Source organism: Triticum dicoccoides, chromosome 5A (genome assembly GCF_002162155.2).
Source record: "Triticum dicoccoides isolate Atlit2015 ecotype Zavitan chromosome 5A, WEW_v2.0, whole genome shotgun sequence".
NCBI lineage: Eukaryota > Viridiplantae > Streptophyta > Magnoliopsida > Poales > Poaceae > Triticum > Triticum dicoccoides.
Window position 1 is genome coordinate 692,119,501 of NC_041388.1, and position 22,307 is coordinate 692,141,807.

A 22,307-nucleotide genomic window follows, 5' to 3' on the forward strand; every position below is an offset into this window, starting at 1 on the left:
ACGCCAGTCTAAATCCTATGGCGCAGGGGTCTGGGCCCATCGCCCATTGCACACCTGCACGTTGCGTACGCGGCCGGCGAGCAGACCTAGCCTCCCTTATACAAGAGCAGGCAATCCAGTCCAACCCGGCGCGCGCTGCTCAGTCGCTGACGTCACGAAGGCTTCGGCTGGTACCATGACGTCGAGTGCCCATAACTGTTCCCGCGTAGTTGGTTAGTGCGTATAGGCCAATGGCCAGACTCAGATCAAATACCCAGATCTCGTTAAGCATATTATTTTGAAATGACCACGAATGCCAACCAGGGCCAGGCCCACATCTTCCTAGGCGGTCTCAACCTACCCTGTCGCTCCGCCACAAAGATCCACTCAGAGGGCCGTCGGGACAAACGTCCTTTTGGACCCAATCCGTGAATCACTCGCGGTTACTCTATGAGCCGACCCGACTTTAGTCACCACGGGTATCATATAATATGTATAAGTATATACCCGTGATCACTTCCCGAGTGATCACGGCCCGATAGTATAGCATGGCAGACGAACAAGAATGTAGGGCCACTGATGATAAACTAGCATCCTATACTCAGCATTTAGGATTGCAGGTAAGGTATCAATAACTGTAGCAACAATGATAGGCTATGCATCAGGCTAGGATTAACGGAAAGCAGTAACATGCTACACTACTCTAATGCAAGCAGTAGAGAAAAGAATAGGCGATATCTGGTGATCAAGGGGGGGGGCTTGCCTGGTTGCTCTGGCAAGTAGGGGTCGTCAACAACGTAGTCGACCAGAGCACCAGCAGCGGTGTCAGCCTCGTAGTCTACCGGAGAGAAGAGGGGGAAGAAACAATAAATACAATGCAAACAGATGCATAACGATGCATGACATGACAAGTAGCGGTGATAGGTGTGCCCTAACGCGGTATGAGGTGATACCAGTGAAGTGGAGAAACATCCGGGAATATATCCCCGGTGTTTCGCGTTTTCGGGCAAATGAATCGGAGGGGGAAAGTTGTGTGTTCGCTATGCTAGGGATGCGTGACGGACGAACGGGCTGCGTATCCGGATTTGTCTCGTCGTTCCGAGCAACTTTCATGTATAAAACATTTTCATCCGAGCTACGGTTTAATTTATATGATTTTTCGAAGTTCTAAATGATTTTCTAATTTATAGAATTCTTTTAATTCGAAAATAAAACAGCAAAATTTTATTTTATTTTTACCCAATACTATTCTAGTCGTAGTGTATGACAGTGGGGTTGTGTTGACCTAGTCAAATGTTGACTAGTCAATATATGAATAGTGTAAGGGACCACATGCCATTGACTTAGACTTCTTAAAATTTGTTTTAATTTAATCTAACGGTGGGTCCACATGTCATCTACTATTGGACTAATTAAGTAGTACTACTAGTTAGACTAACTAACTAAATTAGTCCCTAAACTAGTATTTGGGCCGGGGCCGGCACCACACACACACAGAACACACACTCACGCACACACACACAGCCACGGGCCGGCAGCTAGCAAGGCCGCATAGCACCAGAGTATGAGCAGCAGCGGGCAGCTAGCAAGCAGCGCTGTAGTTGCAGCAAGCAACAGCAGCGACGAAGCGGAGCAGCGCAGTAGCAGGCACGCAGAGCAGCGGCTAGTCGCAGCAGCTGAAGTAGCAGCGAAGCAGCAACGGCGCAGGGAGCAGAACAACAACGAAGCAGCACGGGAGGTCGGGAGACGGCGCGGTCAGGGGCGGCCGAGCGCGCGCAGGCGTCGGCGGCAGCGGGCGAGGCGAGCGCGGCCAACGCAGGCGTGGCGCGTGGCAGGGGGCATGCGGGGAGCAGCGGCGGACGGCGTAGGGTGCAGTCGGGCGTGGCTTAGGGAGAGACAGGGCGCGGGCAACGCAGGGCACGGTCATGGACGAGCTCCGGTCACGGTAAACAACGATGCGCAGGACCACGAATAGAGACCGGGAACAGGGGGATCGGATGAGGATCTCACGGCGGTGCTCGATGACGTGCTCGGGAGGCTGGGGGAGTGCTGAGGAAGGAGATCCGGGACGGGGAAGCGGCAACCGGACGCGGGGAAGACGCCCGATGGCGAGCGCTCGGGGCCTCCTAGCTTGAGCCCTTCGGTGTGGTGATGGATCCGACCACGACGGAGGTCCCCGACATCTTCACGCGACAAGGGGAGGCCGGTGGCCACGGGATCGACGCAACGACGGCGATCAGAACTCGGGGACGAGCAAATTTTCGAGAAGGAGGGCGAGCAAGGGGGTAAGTGAGGGTTAGGGTTCGTCCAAGTCGTCGGGGGTCTTTTTATCCATCTCCTGGAGTGCCCAGATGATCGACACGAGGCAAATCCGGGCGTGCACGGCGTGTGCGTGTGTGCACAGCGCCATGGCCTGCCTCCTCTGCACTGTAAGGGGGGAAGGTTGTAGATGGGCTGGGCGTGCTACTGTAGCACTGGGCCATACGTGCATAGTGGCATTTTCTTTTTATCCTATTTAATATTTATAGTTAGCTACTGTTTCACAATTAGTTTGTGCACTAAACGACTTTTTATGAATGTAAAACTTAGCTCACAAATGAAATGCAACATTGTGGTGTTGCAAAAAAGTTTCAGCATTTTTTTAATCGCTTAACTTTTTTTTAATTGAAAAGACAAAAGTAATTGCTGCTAGTCCACTGTTTTGGTTGCTAGGGTCAATTTGTAATTTTCAAATAATGCTGGTTTTATCTTTATAATTGCTTTGGGATTATTTAAAATATTATGAACTTTTTTTTAATTATCTGAAGAAGTATTTTTTTTACTTCCATTTGAAATTTGAATTTGAAGTTGGATTATTACTTAATTGTTTTTCTTAGTGTTTAATGATGATGACTTAGCATGTCTAAACAGCATAACCACGGTTTAGTAATCTGGGGATGTCACATTGCGTCTATGTGGTCATGTCCTACAATCGTAGCACGCATTGCAGTAAGCATAGCACACAACATACCGGACAATCCATGAAAGCAGAAGCATGCATGTACATGGTTCATCACTATCTTAGTAAACACATGCTTCATCGCTATCATACCAAGCATACCGAACAATCTATGAGCAGGAACATATATCTACAACAAACAACATGCTACAGATGGACCACCAATAGCTACAAATCACAGATCTAATCACGAATCAACACAAGCACAAGGTTCAACTTCAAACTCTACTACTAATCTAGCCTACCACATGCTTGAACATCTAGCCCTACCACAAATTGCAACCGCACCATAGCAATCAACCCTAGTTGCAGCTCAGATCTAGCTAGAAGGAACAGAGAGAAAGGGGATTGAACTCACAGAGGTCATGGCTGCAGCTCGAGGATGATGGGGGACTGCCATGGAAGATCAACGCCGGCCGTGAAGTGTGCCGACGCCATGGACCACCGGCCGATGAAGATGTGCCGCTTACCTGCTCGTCGGTGCCGATGCGCGTCGGCGGGAAAGCTCGAATGGAGGGAGTTGGAGCGGTGAGGAATGGGCTAAATAGGGGTGGACTCGGCGGGAGGTGAGCCGAAATCCTCCCGCCGATTTTTTGGCGACGCGGGCGAGCTCGTGCCATCTCCCTGCTCGCACGAGGGGAGAAGCGCGTCGCCCTCCCATGCCTCGCCCGAGCCAGACTCGCGAGCTACTACCGATTCAGACGTTTCCCCTGGGCCTGGCCTGGTCGTGCTAAGTTCCGTGCGATGCGTGCCGCACAGTGAACGCAGGCTACCAAACGGGCCCAATCTTTTCCGCACGGGCCAGGCTGGGCCATATGCAGGCAACCAAACACGCCCCTAGTGACTCTTGATGGACCAATATTAGCCCAATTCAGACTACCATGCATAAGAAAATTAGGTGCAAAAACAAGTCAATTGTGTTTATTTCCTTAATAAGCAGGGCTTGAACAACAATGAAACATGCACCTGACCACTTCAATAGAAAACATCAGGGCATGGGCATTAGTTGTCGTTTTATTCATGAGAATTATTTCAATGCACCTAATGCAAAATAAAATTTCATGAGAGAGCTATTAGCCCTGCTGGGCACTGTAGAATTTACAGAAATCACTCGATGTGGATGATTCGAGACAAGCACCAGTCAGTTTCGAAACTGTAGGTGCAGAAATTAGTGGGTGTGGATGATTCCAGACAACTATCAGTCGGTTTTGAAACTGTAGGTGAGTAGTACTTATAATCCTCCATGATAATTCAGTTGTCTCAGCCGCCTGTTGTACGTATATCCTAACAAAGAATTGAATTTTAGTACAAATTGGTACTACATCGCCAAGGAGAAAGAAGAAAAGTTTAAACCATTATAGCAAAGAAAGAAAGCAGAACAGACACAGCCAGAGCTCTTCACCTTTCTCCTGAAGTGGGTTTGCTAGGTGGAAGGCCCGCGGGTGGTCGGATTATCAGGAAGCGGCAGCCCATCTACTCTTCATCCGTGATGAAAGATGAAGTGGAAAAAGGCGAATTACAAAGGGCGTCGGGGTTCAGAGATAAAGGAAGGCCAAGAGCTAGCATTCACCTCATGACTCATGTAAACCTGACTCTGCATCCTGTCAGCAAGGCACAGCCATACCCGCCCAAGGAAGAACCCTTACGTTACGCCCACCGGGAGGAGATTCCGCATCCGGCATCCCCTCGTGGAAGACGGGAAGACTGCGCCTCGGCCATGTCGCCCGCAGCCCGCAGACTAGCAAGAAAATAGTATGGCATAACAGTTACACATCAACCTCACACCCTACAGAACTACTTTCCCTTGCAGAGATGAGCCACCTGGATAAGAGCAAGCTCCATTAGTTTTAACTAGCATAAAGAAAGACAAAACAACCGTTGTGCGCCCAGTTCATTGTAGGCATTGAATGTCCATCATCCTCTACCCCTAGCCTCTGGCGGTGACCGTGCACTCTCTCATCAGCAGCTTGTCCCCGTGCAGAACCAAGCACATCCATTACTGTCCCTCATGAAAAAGGTGGGGTTTTCTTTTCTTTTTTTTTCTTTTTTTGCGAGGAATCCTCTTACCAACGGAACCTTTTTAGTTTTTACATGGAGGGTGGACGGACTCCATCCGCAAGGGTTCGGGAGAAGGAATGAGAGTTTATTGAGAGATTAACCTTGGGCAGTTGATAATTACTAGTTTCAAACCCGTGTTTGGTGTGCGGTGAGAATTCAAGAGAAAATTACATCTCATGTGAATTAATAGGAGGGAGCAGGGAAGAGATTCGAAATTAGCCTCCTTAATTCTATTTGCGCTTTCATCCTGGACTTTTTTGTCCCCTAATGAAACAGTGTCACATATCCTTGAAACTCCCATTCCCCTTAACTGCTCTTAAACAAACACGTTGTGAGGCTGAGTGCGGTAATACTGAGTAATATTTCAGATCACGCCTTACTACTGTTGCGAAAGACCATGGAGCCATAGATAAGACGTTTATAAGCACGAGCTAGAGAAGAATCTGTCTCAGAATAACAGGGTATTACTTAGTCACTTTATCATCAAACAATGTAACAGGAATCGACGGTCCCGCCATATGTTTTCGACAGCCTCGTTTTATCTTGATCGCAAACTAAAAGCTAATACTATTACATCGTTCCATTCTCAAATGTCAAGCAAGTGATACAAGAATAAAAGTACCCTCTGGTCTCTGCTCGGCCAGCATCACTGCGGTTAATCCAACAAACACTGGCGGTTTTATCTGCCAGGATCACTCCGGTTTATTTGCTCGAAACAACAGTTGCCACACGCGCATACACATGCTCACAAAATTGGATAGTCCAAGTCAAATCTTGGTACTATATTGGTAAGTCGGTGCCAGATACCCCTTCACCACCAGACACAGGTTACAAACAGTGCTTCTTTAGGATTCACGTGCTCGATCAAAACTTACCTGTTAGTTTATTACTCTTGAGATTCGCCTCTAGCTTTAGCCCGCCTCTCAAGTTCTGCAATCTTCTTCTCAAGAAACACAACCCGATCGCTTAGCTCAGCATTAGACTGCTCTGACCCATTGGCTGCGGTGGGTGAATCACAGCTGTCTCCAGTGGGTGAATCACCGTTGTTTCCAGTGGGTGTATCAACTGCTGACACTGGCTTTGGTGCCTCGAAAAGGTTGAAGGTCGACAATTGCGCAGCTTCGGGCTGTGGTACAACCTCCGGAAGATTCAAGAAATACCTTACGGCTGTCTTCCGGAGAGCTGGGAGAAAATTTTGGAAGGAAGGTATACGCATTAGAAACTAGGAAAGGAGACAAACAGAAGACATGGACATGAGCAAGGTTTCAAATCTGGAGAAGTGACTTACCAAAACCATACCCAAGAGAGAACAAGTTTGCCGTTACCCAGTAACAGAAAATTGCCTGCAGAAGCAAAAAAGAGTATTAATGGCAGTGCAGAAGAAAAGAGAAGATATAGACAGTGAAAAGTGATGTTAATGCTGCAAACAGAGAAACTTAGCTATGTTAAGGTGGATAAAATATGGCATCAACAAAAGACGATACTCCCTCTGTTCCATAATATAACAGCGTTTTTGCCACTACACTAATGTCAAAAACGTTCTTATATTATGGGACAGAGGGAGTAGTTATTAGGTTAAGCATGAAACCACTGGCACCATGTATATTTATTTTTTGGGGATGGACGCCACATATTTCTTGCGGAAGTGTGCAAGCAACAATTTGTCGCATATTTGAGTGTGGATAACAGCTCTAGCTTATTTTCTTAAAAAAGGATTTACATATATTTCAATCAATCGGTGTACAATTATCTTCAGCAGTTAGGTGGACAAAAACAGTTCCTCCTTTAGGGTACAAACTCAACTGTATCTGTCTATCTGAAGCACTATGAACACCTAAATGGCAGCTCCAGCTGAACCATGCAAGATAAATTTCTGCTCTAGCCCTCCCCCAAGAAATCAAGGGAGTAGCCCATACCCGTGTTATTCCCAACTCCAGACCACCATGAAAGCTTTGACAATGGTGCAAACAGGGCCTCAATACGCACCAAATTGCCTTAAATTTCAGGTAATATCAAGCCCATGTATGCATGAATAAGACTACTAGGGAAGACTGATTGTGGTCGTGATCATAGAGAAATACTCCCTCTGTCCCAAAATTCTTGTCTTAGATTTGTCTAAATACGGATGTATCAAGTCACGTTTTAGTATTAGATACATCCGTATCTAGACAAATCTAAGACAAGAATTTTGGGACGGAGGGAGTAGTTACTGAATGGACTTTCCAAGTTATGGGGCAAATTTTGCCCAGTTTCAGAAGCTAATCTGAGGCAGTACCAAAAAAATGGTCACTATAATTGTTTTCCAACAAGCCCAGATTTAGTAATTCATTAGGAGAGGGCACTTAATCATGCCAATTTACCTGCACTCCCAGTATGTTCAAATTCATTACAGATAACTTCTAGTTAGAATTTTATGGGTATGATTCATAAAATTAATAGTCTTGAGTATTTCATACCTTGGGAAAGTGCATTGTAAATGGTATAGTCATAAGAGCCAATATTCTAGAGAAATTCTTCATCGTTTGCAGCATAGGATTTCCCTCCATACCTTCTTGCATATTGAGCTGAAAAACAAATATTTTCTTATCTATATAATAACATATAGGACATAATTATTGCATCGGCCAGGGTGCACACCTCCACCGTAGCCAAGAACGTCACTGATGTCAACACTGGGAGGATGTAAAGCTCATCGGGAGTTGTCAAATCAGTAAACCAATATGCTCCACCCCCTTTCAAAGAAGGGACTTTCTCCACCATGTTTTGTATCTACAGTTAAGACAGAGGCATAAGGTGGAAGAACATTAAAAGAAAGAAGATCAACATTACTATAAGATGGCAGTATTATAACGGTGTGGTTGTAGTTAGAATTTTTGACACTATACAAGGAAGTGGTATGAACTTACAGCGAAGAAAAAGCTCATGAATATAGGCCCTTGGATGAGTAAACCCTTTAACGGAGTCAATGGATTAACACCATGCCTGACAGCAGACATTAATAAAAAAATCAAAACAGTGGAAATATTTTTGTATGACTAAAAGAAGTAAAAGACCACAAAAACAATAATAGAGGTTAAAGCGGCAAAGTCAAATTCTATAAAACATGGAAAAGCACGATTACTGATTTTGAGCAAAAAAAGGCGCTTCCTGAGCACGGATGATAGCAAGAACAATTTAATGACCAACAAAGCAATTTAAGAACCTAAAAGAGTCTACAGAGCCCAAGGCATTTAAAGGAACACGGTCTGAGTTTGAGAAACCAAAGACATGAACGTAATGTGATTAGTTGGCAAAATTGCACCAAAGCATAGAATTTTTAAACACAGCAGGCAAAATAAATAACTTCCAACTTATATTCGCGGGAAAATAACTAAATAAGTAAACCATTGGAAGTTGCATACTTTGTGAATAGCTCGCCCAGTTTCTTTTTCCCCTCTAGCATCGATTGTGGATCCATTGACTGCAGGAAAACATGAAAGATTATATCATTAGGAGGGTACAATATAAATTGATTTGAACTAAAATAGATTTTATGTTCCCTGGGAGTGTAAATTGTCTTGGACAAGATTGAACTTAGGTTCCTGGAAACGCATTCATTTAGCATCAGTACTATCCAGTACGAAAAATTAAGTGTTGCATTATTTGTAAACATCATACCTTGGTCAATTTATAACAGTCAACTTTGACAAACATGGCTAAGAAAAAGGGTTAAGGATGATAATATCGTTGATTATATATACTCCCTCCATTCCTAAATATTTGTCTTTCTAGAGATTTCAACAAGTGACTACATACGGAGCAAAATGAGTGAATCTACACTCTAAAATATGTCTATATACATCCGTATGTGGTAGTCCATTTGAAATCTCTAAAAAGACAAATATTTAGAAACGAAGGGAGTAGATCGTAAATATGCTGGAAGACAACTTTCACCTTATATGTCTCCCAAACACTCCAAATAACAAAAAAAAGTATGGTTTAGTAAAGGGGGGGCAACAAATAAAATTGACATGGAAAAAGGCTACATGTGTAGAATTGCAGAAAAAAACCAGCAAAAATATGATCGCAGGAAGTTGCTGTTAATACAATTATGGTGTCTACAACAAACGTGCCTATAGTGAATTACCATATAAAATGCAACTTGAACTGAAGAAATAAATCTACTTACATTACGCATTTCCATGTTGATCGCCTCAATTTCTGGCCTCATTGCCTGCATAAAGTAGGAGTTTGTAAGAGGAAATTCAAGTGGGTACCTTGCAGTCACACGAAGAAGCACGCCAGACATATAATGTGGACAGATTTAAATAAGAAAAGAACATAACAAAAGGAACATCATATAACTATTTCAGGCCTCTCAGAAACATTGAGTGACATATAGGATAGTCTCATATAACTTCGTGGAGGCATATCGAATTTCATCTGCATGATATGATGTTTCTTTCTATGTCCTCAGCTACAAGCCTTCAGCCACAGTATGGCAATCAGAAGTGAAGATCAAGATCGAATTAGTTGGACAGGTTAACCGAAAATATAACGCCAAGAACTGTATCCCCTTTAATTTAAGTACATGAAGCGTTTGAATTCTCATTCTACTCCTTGGCATAACAAAAAATGGGGGGACAGCACACTTTTGTCGAATGCATGTGGCTATACAATTTCAATTTATGAATCAAATGATGACATAAATGATTTTGACCCAAAGAATCGTTTCCATGTTGCTATTTAAGGCTAAAGAATTGCAGGCCACTGGAGCAAATGGAGACAATACATTCACATGATAACTCAACTGCAGTTTACATGTTAGCTGAAAGAAAACATATTTGGCACATGCAGCCATCAAATTCTGCCATCCCCACTTGACCTTGCATTATTATCTCTACCACCAAGCTTGAATCGAGACATCTAAAACATACTACATGTTAAATACACGAGCCTGCCTTCACTACAAATTGCACAGAATTTTCAGTGTTCACCGTTATCAAAGATTGAAATTGGTAGGTTTCTATAGAAGTTTGGCATAAAACACATCGGCAAAAGGCAGAACGGACATACAATAAAGCATACATATAAACAAACAATATAAGTTACTACTCAAATGAGCTCATTACATTCAGCTTCATCGTGGACTTCAGCTGGTTCACAAGCAGCGGGATGGTCACCGTTCGGATCAAGATGGTCGTCACCGCAATAGAAGCCCACCTACAAAATGACCAAAGTTCAGAACTTTATCGCAGTTTACTTGATCCAAAGTGGAACGGTATGGCCCCCAGGTGCTACCACGTCAACGAGGCTTACCAGTTGAGCCCGGTGAACGAATGGACGGCGTCGATGGCGTACTGCAGTGCCGCGACGGGGGGAAACGAGTCTGCGGCGGCGGCGGCCACTTCCCCCGGGAAGGGCAACGGGAAGGCGGGCGCGACCAAGGCTGCGGCGTCGGAGAGGACGCCCGCCGCGACATCCATCTGGCCGGCCGCGGGGTCGGTGAGGATCCCATCGATCTGCGGTCCGGGGGAGGAGGTGGAGAAGCTGCGGTGGGCCGCGAGGTGGGCGCCGAAGGGGAGCGGGAGGGCCAGGCCCTGGGATCTCGAGCGCCGACGGAGGTCGCCGGAGGGGAAGTGCGGGGCTTGCTGGGTGGGGAACGGGGGGGCGGAGGAGGAGGAGGAGGAGTCCTCGCGGTTGTTGTCGCGGTGGGAGGAGGGGACGAGGTGGGAAAGGGAGGGGTGGAGGCGGCGGGTGAAGTGGCTGGAGAGGGTGGTGGCGAGGCTCCTCCGCGCGGAGAAAGCCATGGCAGGGGCGGCGGCGGCGGCGGGCGAGATCGCGTGGGGATCGGGGGAGAAGAGAGGGTTAGCCCGCGACGAGGCGGATATTCCACTCGCGGTCGCGTTACGCTGCTGGCATGTGGGCCCTACTCGCCAGTCTCCGTGCCGACGTGCCTTGCGCTCGGTGAACTCCCACGGCCCGGCCTCACGTCGCAGGGAGTCCTGGCCTTAGGCATCTTCAGCCGTTGGTCCCCCACAACTCATAAAAATCGCCCCCGGGGACGAGCCGGCGATACAATCGGCGCTGGGGCGGTTTCGCGTCCAGTCTTGCCCCAACTCGTCCCCAGGCGTCGAAATTGGCCCTTCTTTGCAGCCCAATTTTGACGAATAAAGGGCCCATATGGGCAAGAATAATTCCATATTCGGCGTGGTTTCGCCGTATCTCGGCGTTTAATTATCAACACAATTATTTCTTATCACATATTTCATCACAGAAAAATCAAATACTTCAACAAAATAATACAACAACAAATAGTTCAATACAAATTATATAGTTCAATAAATAAAAACTCGTATTTCATCACACGGCGTCCCCCTTGAGCCTTCATAGGTGCTCAATCAGATCTTTCTGCAGTTGATGATGCACCTGTGGGTCTCGGATCTCCTGACGCATACTGAGATAGGCAGTCCAAGTTGCCGGTAGCTGGTGATCAACTTCGGCTAGAGGACCCTGCCTGTAGTATGGTTCAGTGTCAAACATTGGGTCTTCTTGCTCGCTCTCGATGATCATATTGTGCAAGATGACACAGCAAGTCATAATCTTCCACATTTGATCTTTGGACCAGGTCTGAGCGGGGTACCGAACAACAGCAAATCGAGATTGGAGCACACCAAATGCCCGCTCGACATCCTTCCTGCAAGCCTCCTGAAGCTTCGCAAACCAGGCGTTCTTGCCTCCTGCCCCAGGGTTTGAGATCGTCTTCACAAATGTCGACCATCTCGGATAGATGTCGTCAGCTAGATAGTACCCCTTGTTGTATTGGTGCCCATTGATCTCGAAGTTCATCGGAGAAGAATGGCCCTCAACGAGCTTGGCAAAAACAGGAGAGCACTGCAGCACGTTGATGTCATTGTGAGTTCCTGGCATACCAAAAAAGGAGTGCCAAATCCAGAGGTCCTGTGTAGGGCGGCGGCCGTCGCCGGGATATAGCTAGTGGTGGCCGAGGGCGCGGGGGGTGCGAGGCGAGTCGGGGGAAGAAAACCTTGACTTTTCCCCTGTCGGTGTGGGCCAGGCGTGCTTTTTCCTAGCGTCGGAGCCCCCAACTGCTCCCCAGCGTGCCGGGTTCGGCCTGTGACCGCCGGGAGGAAAAAAGGTCCAAACCGGCGATTTTCGGCGTCCTACGGGCGCGACTGGACCGTTTTTTCGGCGCTGGCGCCGAAAAGGCGGCCTGGAGGGCCCTGTTGGGGGCGTGGCTGGAGATGCCCTTAGTTGCCGATGCTCAACACAAAAAGTCAAGTAAAAAGTAACTATTTTAGAAAGGACTTTTATAACTACCAAACGTTCGGATTTTAGCAATAGGCAAGAATGATTCTTCATTCTAATTATATACATGCATGTATTAGAATGACTAATTTTTCTTTCACGTGCACTCCTCCCTTTAATTATATGCATATATGCACTAAAGGACAAAAAACTGATGTTATCCTAGATTATTTCTTTTTTCAAATTTCAAAATGTTTTGTAGCTCAAATTGCCGCTCCGATTGAAAAATTGTCTTCACAAAAAAATTCGTCTCGACGAGATCTTCGAAATTAGATCCCATGTTGATATGTTCTGATAACTTATTTTTCGGACCAAAAGTTACCACATATGGGCTACGTAAATTATCACGTCTGTAATACATAAGTTACCATGTCATTTACACAAAAGTTTCTCGTGGTATGTTTTCAACAAACTTTTATCCCAGGGTTAAAAAGTGATTATGATGTTTGCAGTGAGTTATCAGCTTTGTTGTTTATATTACCATGTTGCGCAAAAGTTATCGGGTTATGTTTTTCAACAATCATAAAATTACCGCGATATTTGTATATGAGTTATCAGCTCTCATGTGCGTGTATTATCATGTTATTTACGCATGAGTTATTGGGAGGTATTTTTAACAACATTTTTCCTTGATATATTCAGACGACTTTTTTTCGGATAAAAAGTTACCATGCCTATATTGCGTAAATTATCACATCTTTGGTACATAAGTTATCAGCTTGTTTCCACAAAAACTACCAGGGCATAAAAATGATTTCTCTTACCTTCTCCCCACATGCATGCATACACTAAAGGACATAAAAAGCTAATGTCGTCCTACATTCTCCTATTTCTAAACTCAATTTTTTTACCTTAGAAACCGTTGGTCTGATCAAAAAGTAGTTTCAACATAAAAAAAATGACGCGACGGGAAATTCAAAAGTAGGTCCCATGTTGGTATATCCCAGATGAGTTTTTTGATCAAAAAGTTACCAGGCTTGGGTTAAGTAATTTATCAGCTTTATTGTCCGTATATTACCATGTTATTTACACGTGAGCTATTATGGTGTTTTTTACAACTTCTTTCTAGATAAAAAAGTTATCACGCCTTGGCTAAGTAAGTTATCGGATCTGTTGTCCTTATATTATTATGCTAGTACACATGAGTTGAGTGTGTTTCAATAACTTTTTCCCGAGTCAAATAGTTACCATGCTAAATAAATTATCAGCTTTGTTGTGCATATATTACCGTGCTAGTATACATGGGTGACGGGGTTTTTTTCAATAAATATTTTCCATGAGTCAAAATAGTTACCTGCCTGGGCTAAATAAGTTATCAGCTCTGATGTACGTATATTACCATGCTAATACACATGAGTTATCAGCTCTATTTCAACAACACCCCTCCCTCTTTCAAAGTTATCACAAAAAAATTTGTACCTAAGTTATCAGTCTTGTTGTGCGTAAATTATCATCATATTTACAAAAAGAAGTTATGTAGGTCTAGGAGGCGAAACATTTATATAGGAGGCGAAACACTTATGTCTCTAAAAATTGATCATCTGTACAAAAAGAGACAAGTACAAACACAACACATCGTTTATTAAAAAACTTGGTCCAAATGGTTCTTCTCATTGTGGAAAGCATTGTTGTTTTCTCACTTTTGAATAAAGTATAAATATCAGCTAACCTGTAGATAAAAGAGAAAGGTGGGCTTAGCCCAGTTGATAGTGAATCGGTATCTTATGGAGTAGCGCCTGTGTTCGACTCCCTACAGGTGCACTTTTTTCTCGGCCATATCTTTTCGCGCGCGAGAAGCACAACGAACGTTCGGAATTTACAAATTCCGTTTTATAAAAAGAAACTTAAGATACATCAATAAGTTTTTTTTTGCAACATCAATAGTAGTACTAGTTTTTTCCAATATGAAAGGGCTACAATCCAGAGGCAAGAGTTCCTCAATATATCAATGAGTTGTTCCTAAATTGCAAACGAGATCGTCTATCTATATTAAATAAATTGTCATACTCCTAGGAGATAATCCACCGCTTCGTGCCCTCCTAAATTATCGAGTGATTCCTTTGATAAACCTTTTTTACGTCAAAATTGAGAAAGGTGGGCTTAGCCCAGTTGATAGTGAATCGGTATCTTATGGAGTAGCGCCTGTGTACGACTCCCTACAGGTGCACTTTTTTCTCGGCCATATCTTTTCGCGCGCGAGAAGCACAACGAACGTTCGGAATTTACAAATTCCGTTTTATAAAAAGAAACTTAAGATACATCAATAAGTTTTTTTTTGCAACATCAATAGTAGTACTAGTTTTTTCCAATATGAAAGGGCTACAATCCAGAGGCAAGAGTTCCTCAATATATCAATGAGTTGTTCCTAAATTGCAAACGAGATCGTCTATCTATATTAAATAAATTGTCATACTCCTAGGAGATAATCCACCGCTTCGTGCCCTCCTAAATTATCGAGTGATTCCTTTGATAAACCTTTTTTACGTCAAAATTGAGCCTTCCCGGGCGGCCCTGGGCCTAGGCGGCGAGTGCGGCCGCCTAGGGCCCAGCCCGGGCAAGGGCCCACAAAGTTTTACTAAGACCTTCCTCAATGCAAAGGTGCTTAGATGGGGTGCTAAGCATATTAAATGCTTTATTAGCAACTCAAGTCCACAATGCAAAGGTGCTAAACTTCATGCATTTAATTCGTTGTAGACTCAAAATTATGCTTTCACCTAGGTATACGTGCTTAGCACCATTTCTTTCTAGGATTACCATACTACTCTCTCTTCTTAACTAGCATGCCATATCATATTTTTTGTTTAGTTGACAATCTTAGCACTTGTATAAGATGGTGCATTAGGAGGGCCCAAGGAAAGCCGATGCGGCAGGCCAGCCCATTAGGCGAGGCGCAGTAGCCTGGCTAATCGCTTCATTATTTATTCACCCTAATAAATGCTAGTCGCTTGGTTATCTCATGGAAAGCGAGATAATAAGGGACGCGGCTAATCTACACCCGGGCTCATATGCTCCCGCATGAACAGTAAAATCAAAAAAAACAAAAAAAATTCAAAAAATTCCAATTTTTTTTGTGTGAAACATTGACAAAAGTTCTAAGTGGCTGCAAAAATTCGTCATGAAATCACATTCCTAGAAGGCGTGGCAAAAAAAAACAAAAATAGTACTCTGAAAAAGCTACTTTCAAACGCATTTTGAAGCACTGAATTTGTTTTTTTTTGCCACGCCTTACAGGAATGTGATTTCATGATGAATTTTTGCAGGCACTTAGAACTTTTGTCAATGTTTTTCTCAAAAAAAATTGGAATTTTTTTAAAAAATTTTGATTTTTTTGATTTTACTGTTTATGCGGGAGCATATAAGCTCGGGGGTAGAATGGACTTTTCGGATAATAAGTGGCAGCTCTAGCCAAAGCTTTTTTCCACCTTGCATCCTATTGAGCCGGCCCATTCACGCACGCATAGTTGAAAAAAAGAACTAGGGGCGCGTCCTACTGGAGGCTAACTCCAACGGTCTTCTTTAGGATTTTTTTCCTTTTTCTATTTTATTTTGTTTCTTTTCTTTGTTTTATTTCCATTCTTTTTCATTCATTTTTGCGTTTTGTTTCTTTGTTTTTATTTTCTTTTTCCTTTTGTTTATTTTGTTACTATTCTGGTATTATTTGTTCTTTTGGTTATTATTCTATATTTTTTAATTACACGTAACATTTTTCCAATACAAATCGTACATTTTTATAATACATGGTCAACATATTTTTCATACACAGTTTTAACATTTTTCAAATACAAGTTTAACCTTTTTTAATACATGGTCAACATTTTTTCTATACATTTAAAACATAATACATGGCCAACATTTTTTATACATTTTTTAAATGCCTGATTCATAGTTTCAAATAAAAAGATTAAAATGTTTTGAATCCATGGTCAGCATTTTTCTATACATATTTAAAAATTTCCGAACGCTTGATTAACATTTTCAAACACTTATTCAACATTCTTTTCAAATACTTTCTCCGTCCTAAAATAAGTGTCTCAAGTTTGTACTAACTTCAGTACAAAGTTGAACTAAGTTTGAGACACTTATTTTGGGACGGAGGGAGTACTTAATTAGCAATTTTATATACATGATCAAATTTTTTCATCATTTATTTAATACATTGTCAATATTTTTTCTATACACATTTAACATTTTCCCAAATGCTTGATTAATATTTTTTAAATACTTTTTCAACATTTTTCCAAATGCTTGATTAACATTTTTATACGTATGATTAATAGGATTAACCATTTTTTAATAAGTGAACAACATTTTTTGTATACACGTTCAACATTGTCTGAACGCTTGTTCAACATTTTTCAAATACTTGTTCAAATTTTCTTAATACTTATTAAACATATTCAAATACTTGTTCAACATTTTTCAAATACTTATTTTTTAAATGCTTTATTAACATTTTTATCTACATGATCAAGAAATTTCGTCACATTTAACATTTTTCAAATGCTCTGTCTAAGATTTTTCTAATACTGGTTCAATGTTTTTTTTTCAAATGCTTGATTAATATTTTTATGCCATGAATTCAAGATATCAATCTTGAAGTAAGCACTTTGATGTGAGAAAATATTGGATTCGAGATGTTGCGAGTTCCAAGTTGCTACAACTTGAGTAGATCCATACCGCAACAATGGTTTTGATATGATAACCAAGATATTGCCAAACGAGAAGCTACAAACGTATTGCAAGGTAGTGGGCGTGGTGGTGCCCTCCTCATGAGTCAGAGGGGGAATTCACTAGGATATACTCCTTATGTGGGTTGTGAGAAGATGACCATTTGGAATCTTTTAGGCAGCCCAAAGCTGGGTCAAAACCCACTACCCATTAGGGTTATGACATAGGTTATTTTGGACTTTGCTCATGAAGGAAGGGGTATGTTTTACCATCCCATCCAACAAACAACAAGCAATGTGACAAATCTCAGTTGAGCCTCCATTGGAGAAGAAACGGGAAGAAGCTTGCTATCAAGCAAAGGGATCCCATCCCCAAGGTTGTGAAATCTAGATCCACCATTTTGTCTCCTTGAAGCTATGGTTCCACCAACTTTGATGAGATTGTTTCAATCCCTAACTTTTGTGGACTCAAATCTTATTCTTATTAGTATCCAAGATGCATAAATCTTGATATATGGGATCCTCTAGTGCTACCTATAGAAGTACATTTTGTTTCCTAGATTTGATAGTAGTGGAAGAAGATTTGGATGGCTTCGACCCGTGATTTATATCCCAAGTTGGGGGGTCTCCCACGTTAAAAATCTGGTGTCATATGTGTTGATGTTCCCCTGAACCCAGACATCATCTAAGGAGCATATGGGATGTTGTGTGGGCTATTTTCTCCATATATGCTGCTGCATAGGTTTGTTTCGGCGCTAAGCAACGATCCTTAAATTAGTATATGAAGTAGTATTGGGATTATTTTGTTTCCACTGCAATTTTAGACCATAATCGTTTGCTAATTCCCAATGCTCGGTTGGTGTCATCAAATTAGCAAAGGCATGTTGTATTTTGTTGCACTATTGAGCATGCAGGCAGAAGCTCGCAAATCATAAAATACAAATGCAAGAAGCAAAGTATTGAGGTGAACATGAGAAAATATTGCAAAGAAGGACATGTATGTAACCTGTGATTTTTGTTTCTACAAAGCCATGCCAGAAGCAAAAACTTGAACAGAGAATGACATGTGCACCAACCCAACATTATATCCCTGACAAAAATATGGTGGATCGTCATGTCAAGGACCGAAGGAGTACCCCGATGTCACTCCTCGTCCACCTGAGTGCTTCACCAATTGCGTACTATGTGGCAGCGAGCGAATGGGGAGGCAGTCAAGCAGATGGTTTGTCCTTCAAGTAAGGCAGGATGTGTTTTCTCATGTCACTGTTGGAGATGTCCAGGTGATCTCCTGCCACCGACACGAACTTGACTCGCCGACGTCATCCAGGGCCTTCAGACCAATCCAGTCTTCCTGATATAGCTTTGTCTGCAGACCATATTTTGGTAAGTTCAGTGAGCCGAAACTGACTCAAAATTTCATCAACTCGCTAAGACACATCACTAGTCCAACATGAAGAACAAAAATTGTACCTGCTGAGGAGGTAGGACTGGATCAAAGGCTCCATCAGGGTAATAACCAAACCATGACGTCTCCCTCGGTATGAGGACGGTATCATTCTCAAACTGCATAGCATATTAGGGCAAAACATTAAGTGCATCAAAATATTACTTCAATTACTAGTCTCTATTAAGCACCAGAGCTTTATAAGAAAATTTGAAAAAGTGTTGTAATGCTTAGATACAAGATTTTTGTGTGACTCATGACTTATGACAGAGTAAACACAAGGAATCTTCTTCAAAGGAAAATCTTTTCTTGCCCATCTATCTATGTGCCATGTGTGATACTAAATGTGAAGAGACTGCTCTTCATCTCTTCTCGGATTGTCCATTTGATCTTAGTTGTTGGGACTCAATTATGGTTGAGAGGAAAAGAGGCATCAATGTTTCTGGATGAATTAAGGTTCATGGCAGATTTCCTACCCTCTTAGTTCACAACGGATATTATCATTATGGGTTGCTGCCACCTATGGATGCAGAGAAACTCCAAGGTTTTCAAAGCAATAGCTCCTTCTTCAGTCTTGGAGGGTTCAGCTTAGAAATGATCTTCAGTTGATTATTCTCAAGACAAAAAACAGGCATAGAGATGCTTTCAAGCAGTGGATTGAAATAAATCTTATTTAATTTCTTTATGGAGTTCACTAGAACTGGTGTTGGTTAGTTGTCCTATTTTTTGCTTGTGTATTTGTAAATATTATTTTTTAATGAAAATTACCAGAGAACAATTGTTCTATGCTCTTCGGTTAAAAAAATATTATCAGTCTCTATTATGAATCTTTGAAAGGGGAAGACACCTACTAAATGCATACCCTAGTTGTACATGTTCATGTTATTTTGTTGTTTTGGTGCACACAAGAAATACTTGTGTGTTTGAGCTATGCTTGAAATATTTGTCAGTTCACATTCTCATCAACATTTATTGTTGCATGAACAGGGAAATCACCAAGCAATGACTTCAGAAAATCGACTCCCGCTGCATTTCAAAACAGGGGAAAAGTGAAGTCCATTTTGAATTTTGATATTCCATGCCAAATTCAAGTATGCTACTCCCTCTGTCCCATAATATAAGAGTGTTTTTGACACTACACTAGTGTCAAAAACGCTCTTATATTATGGGACGGAGAGAGTACCATATAATATTTGAACGTGGATCAAAATGTGGTTTGAGACATTATCAGCCTTACCATGATCAGTACTAAATTCTCTAGGTTGCTGAACCTTTCCTTGTGGGCAGCATTTCTTTCACCTAGTATCTCATTGTTAAGTTTGGGAAGAAACCTGCATCCCTTCAGATAATCATCTATATCCTGAAAAAACAGTACATCTTCGGTGACTAGGAATATATCATCGAATATTGCTCAGGTTTAGATCCAAGATTTATGTTTAAAGATCAGTCAATGTTTTCTTACAGTCTTCCACTCTGAAGTAGAAGCAAAAACTAAAAGCTAAACACGCATCAAGATTGCCTACTTAAAATTCTTCGGAGAGCAAGTGAGCGACAAAGAAAAATAGAACGTCAAACTACCCATAAATAAAAATCAATGTTTTAAATAGCGGGCTATAGAAAATAGCGGCGGCCTCCAAATCAGTTAAAGCGGGCTATTTGTGAAGGCGACCATTTAGCGGCTCCCTACTAAAAAGGCTATAGCAAGCTATAGCCGGCTATTTAAAACTATGATAAAAATATGGAATTCACTATTACTCAGATATACCTGAGCCCCGTCAGTACCCAATAACAGTTAACGGAACAGCACAACAAGAAATTTAAGAGTTCAAAAGAGTGCAAGTTCAGCAAATGATAGATATATCAGCGTAAAGGTGAATTCCTATTGGTGATGGCCTCAAGAAATGCAATGCAACTCACAGTTGGGATCTTGATGTAACCACTTGGCGCAAGATGTGCCTGTAATTCAGCACGACTCAAGTTAAAGTCTCTCGTTTATTAATACTAGCACGACTAGAGTTTGGGAAGTGACTAAGCCAAGATATAAATACCTGCACGTAGTCTGAGTAAATCTCGGATTTGATCAGGGCATCAACAATAACACAGAAAAAACCAGACTGCAGAAAAGAGATGTACAATGTTCGGAGGCAATCAGACTCTTGGTTGAATTGGATAAACTGGATATTAGCTAGCTGGGGATAATGAGATCAACTTACACCGCAGTGTGGCGCGGAAGCAGTACCGGCATGAGGCCCAGCGAGTGAGATGAAATTCTTGACCTGTTACAAGTGTGAGGATACATAACTTACTGCACAAAAACCGAATAGCATTCTCTGCGACCCTACTGATCAATCAAAGCTTAAAATTGAGGCATTGTATGCATGTTTTTGAAAAAAAGAAAAACTCTCACTAATGGGCATGCTACTCCCTCCATTTGTAAATATAAGTCTTTTTAAAAAATTTAATATGAACTACATACGAATGTATACAGACATAGTTTGAAGTGTACATTCACTCATTTTGCTCCGTATGTAGTCTATATTGGAATCTCTAAAAAGACTTACATTTTGGAACGGAGGTAATAATAGATATGAACACAGAGACCCAACACACATTCACAATCACAAGCATCCAGATTACCCATTCAGGTGCATGCTTGTACAATTTCGAAAGCAACTCATTACTCACCGGTGGTCCATCGTCACAATACTCGACTACTGCTCGGCCAACCAAGTTCCCCTGTGGAAGCACATAATGTTTAGTAGAAGAACAACACATTTCATAGATTGTGTTATAGAAAAATGCCAACAACATACTTACAACATACTTATATACTCCTTATATACCTGAGACAGACCAACAATGTTATAGCCGCCGCTTAGCTCTTTCATCTCCTTTACCTGCAGAAACAAATTACCAGGCAGACATGGATGATGAATATCTATCTACTCAGCATACAGCAGAGGAAAAGGCATCATCATCATCGCCCAAAGCGCCGAAACAATCACCTTGTTGCACATGATATCAGCCTGTTCCTGGAGAGGCATGAGCCAGGAGTCCCGTGCCCCATTTCCAATTTCTCTGAACACAAGCGAGCACAATGAGTCAAACTCCAGTGGCGGAAGGGCGTACGTAGAAGACGCATATCTAAGTACGTACAGGCAGTGGCCGTCGGCGGCGGACCAGTCGGCCAGGAGCCGGGTGAACTCGGCGACGCTGCTGTCGGTGCACTGGCCCCCAATCCCTGCTCCTCGAACCAATCAGTCAGTCAACCAGTCAATAAGCCATGGACGGAAGCAGAGTAAGCGAGCGTGGACCGACCGTGCAGAACGACGAAGGGCAGCGCCTCCGCGGGGGTGAGGAGGAGGAGGAAGAGGAGGGGGAGGACGGCAGCGGCGAGGCGCGGAGCTCTCGGCGGCATCAGCGCCATGGCTTGGCGTCGGAGGGACACACGAGAGGACGTCGCTCACTCTTAGACTGGCCGCGTGTGTCTCGACCGTGTTCGAACTTATAGCTAGTAGTAAGTAGGAGTACTCTACTCGTATAAATTTTTGATTTTTTTTCCAGATTCGCTGAAAGTTAGTCAACTGAGCAAGTCTCGGTCGACATCCTGTCCTGATCGTTAGATGTAGAGAGCTTAAGGTGTATACGGCCAGCCGGTGTCGATTTCTGGTCAAACATTAGCGCGTAGAAAGCTGGGTGTCGCGCAAACGCGCAACCGCAGCCCCCCTAGCATTCCTGTGGGCCGACTCCTATAGGACTTGGTCAGCTCTTTTTCATCGGTTCTTTCAGCTAGTTGTCCTTCCACCAAGATTATTCAGCAAGAACTTGGTCAAACTGCGTGTCATAGTTTTGCTTT

At 42.7% G+C, this 22,307-nt stretch overlaps 1 protein-coding gene and 1 pseudogene across 1 annotated transcript; both read right to left on the reverse strand.

Moving 5' to 3' along the window:
• Nucleotides 1–5,479: 5,479 nt before the first annotated feature.
• LOC119304209 (mitochondrial inner membrane protein OXA1-like) lies at nt 5,480–10,885 on the reverse strand. The gene is made up of 9 exons (XM_037581383.1): nt 10,334–10,885; nt 10,147–10,237; nt 9,204–9,248; nt 8,437–8,495; nt 7,942–8,017; nt 7,673–7,804; nt 7,492–7,599; nt 6,324–6,378; nt 5,480–6,217 (listed from the first exon to the last, which is right to left on the reverse strand). Exons 1-9 carry the CDS (start codon nt 10,822–10,824, stop codon nt 5,922–5,924), a joined length of 1,353 nt encoding a protein of 450 aa, XP_037437280.1. The 5' UTR covers nt 10,825–10,885; the 3' UTR covers nt 5,480–5,921.
• Nucleotides 10,886–18,026: 7,141 nt separating this feature from the next.
• On the reverse strand, nt 18,027–21,908 carry LOC119298471 (annotated as a pseudogene).
• Nucleotides 21,909–22,307: the final 399 nt, after the last annotated feature.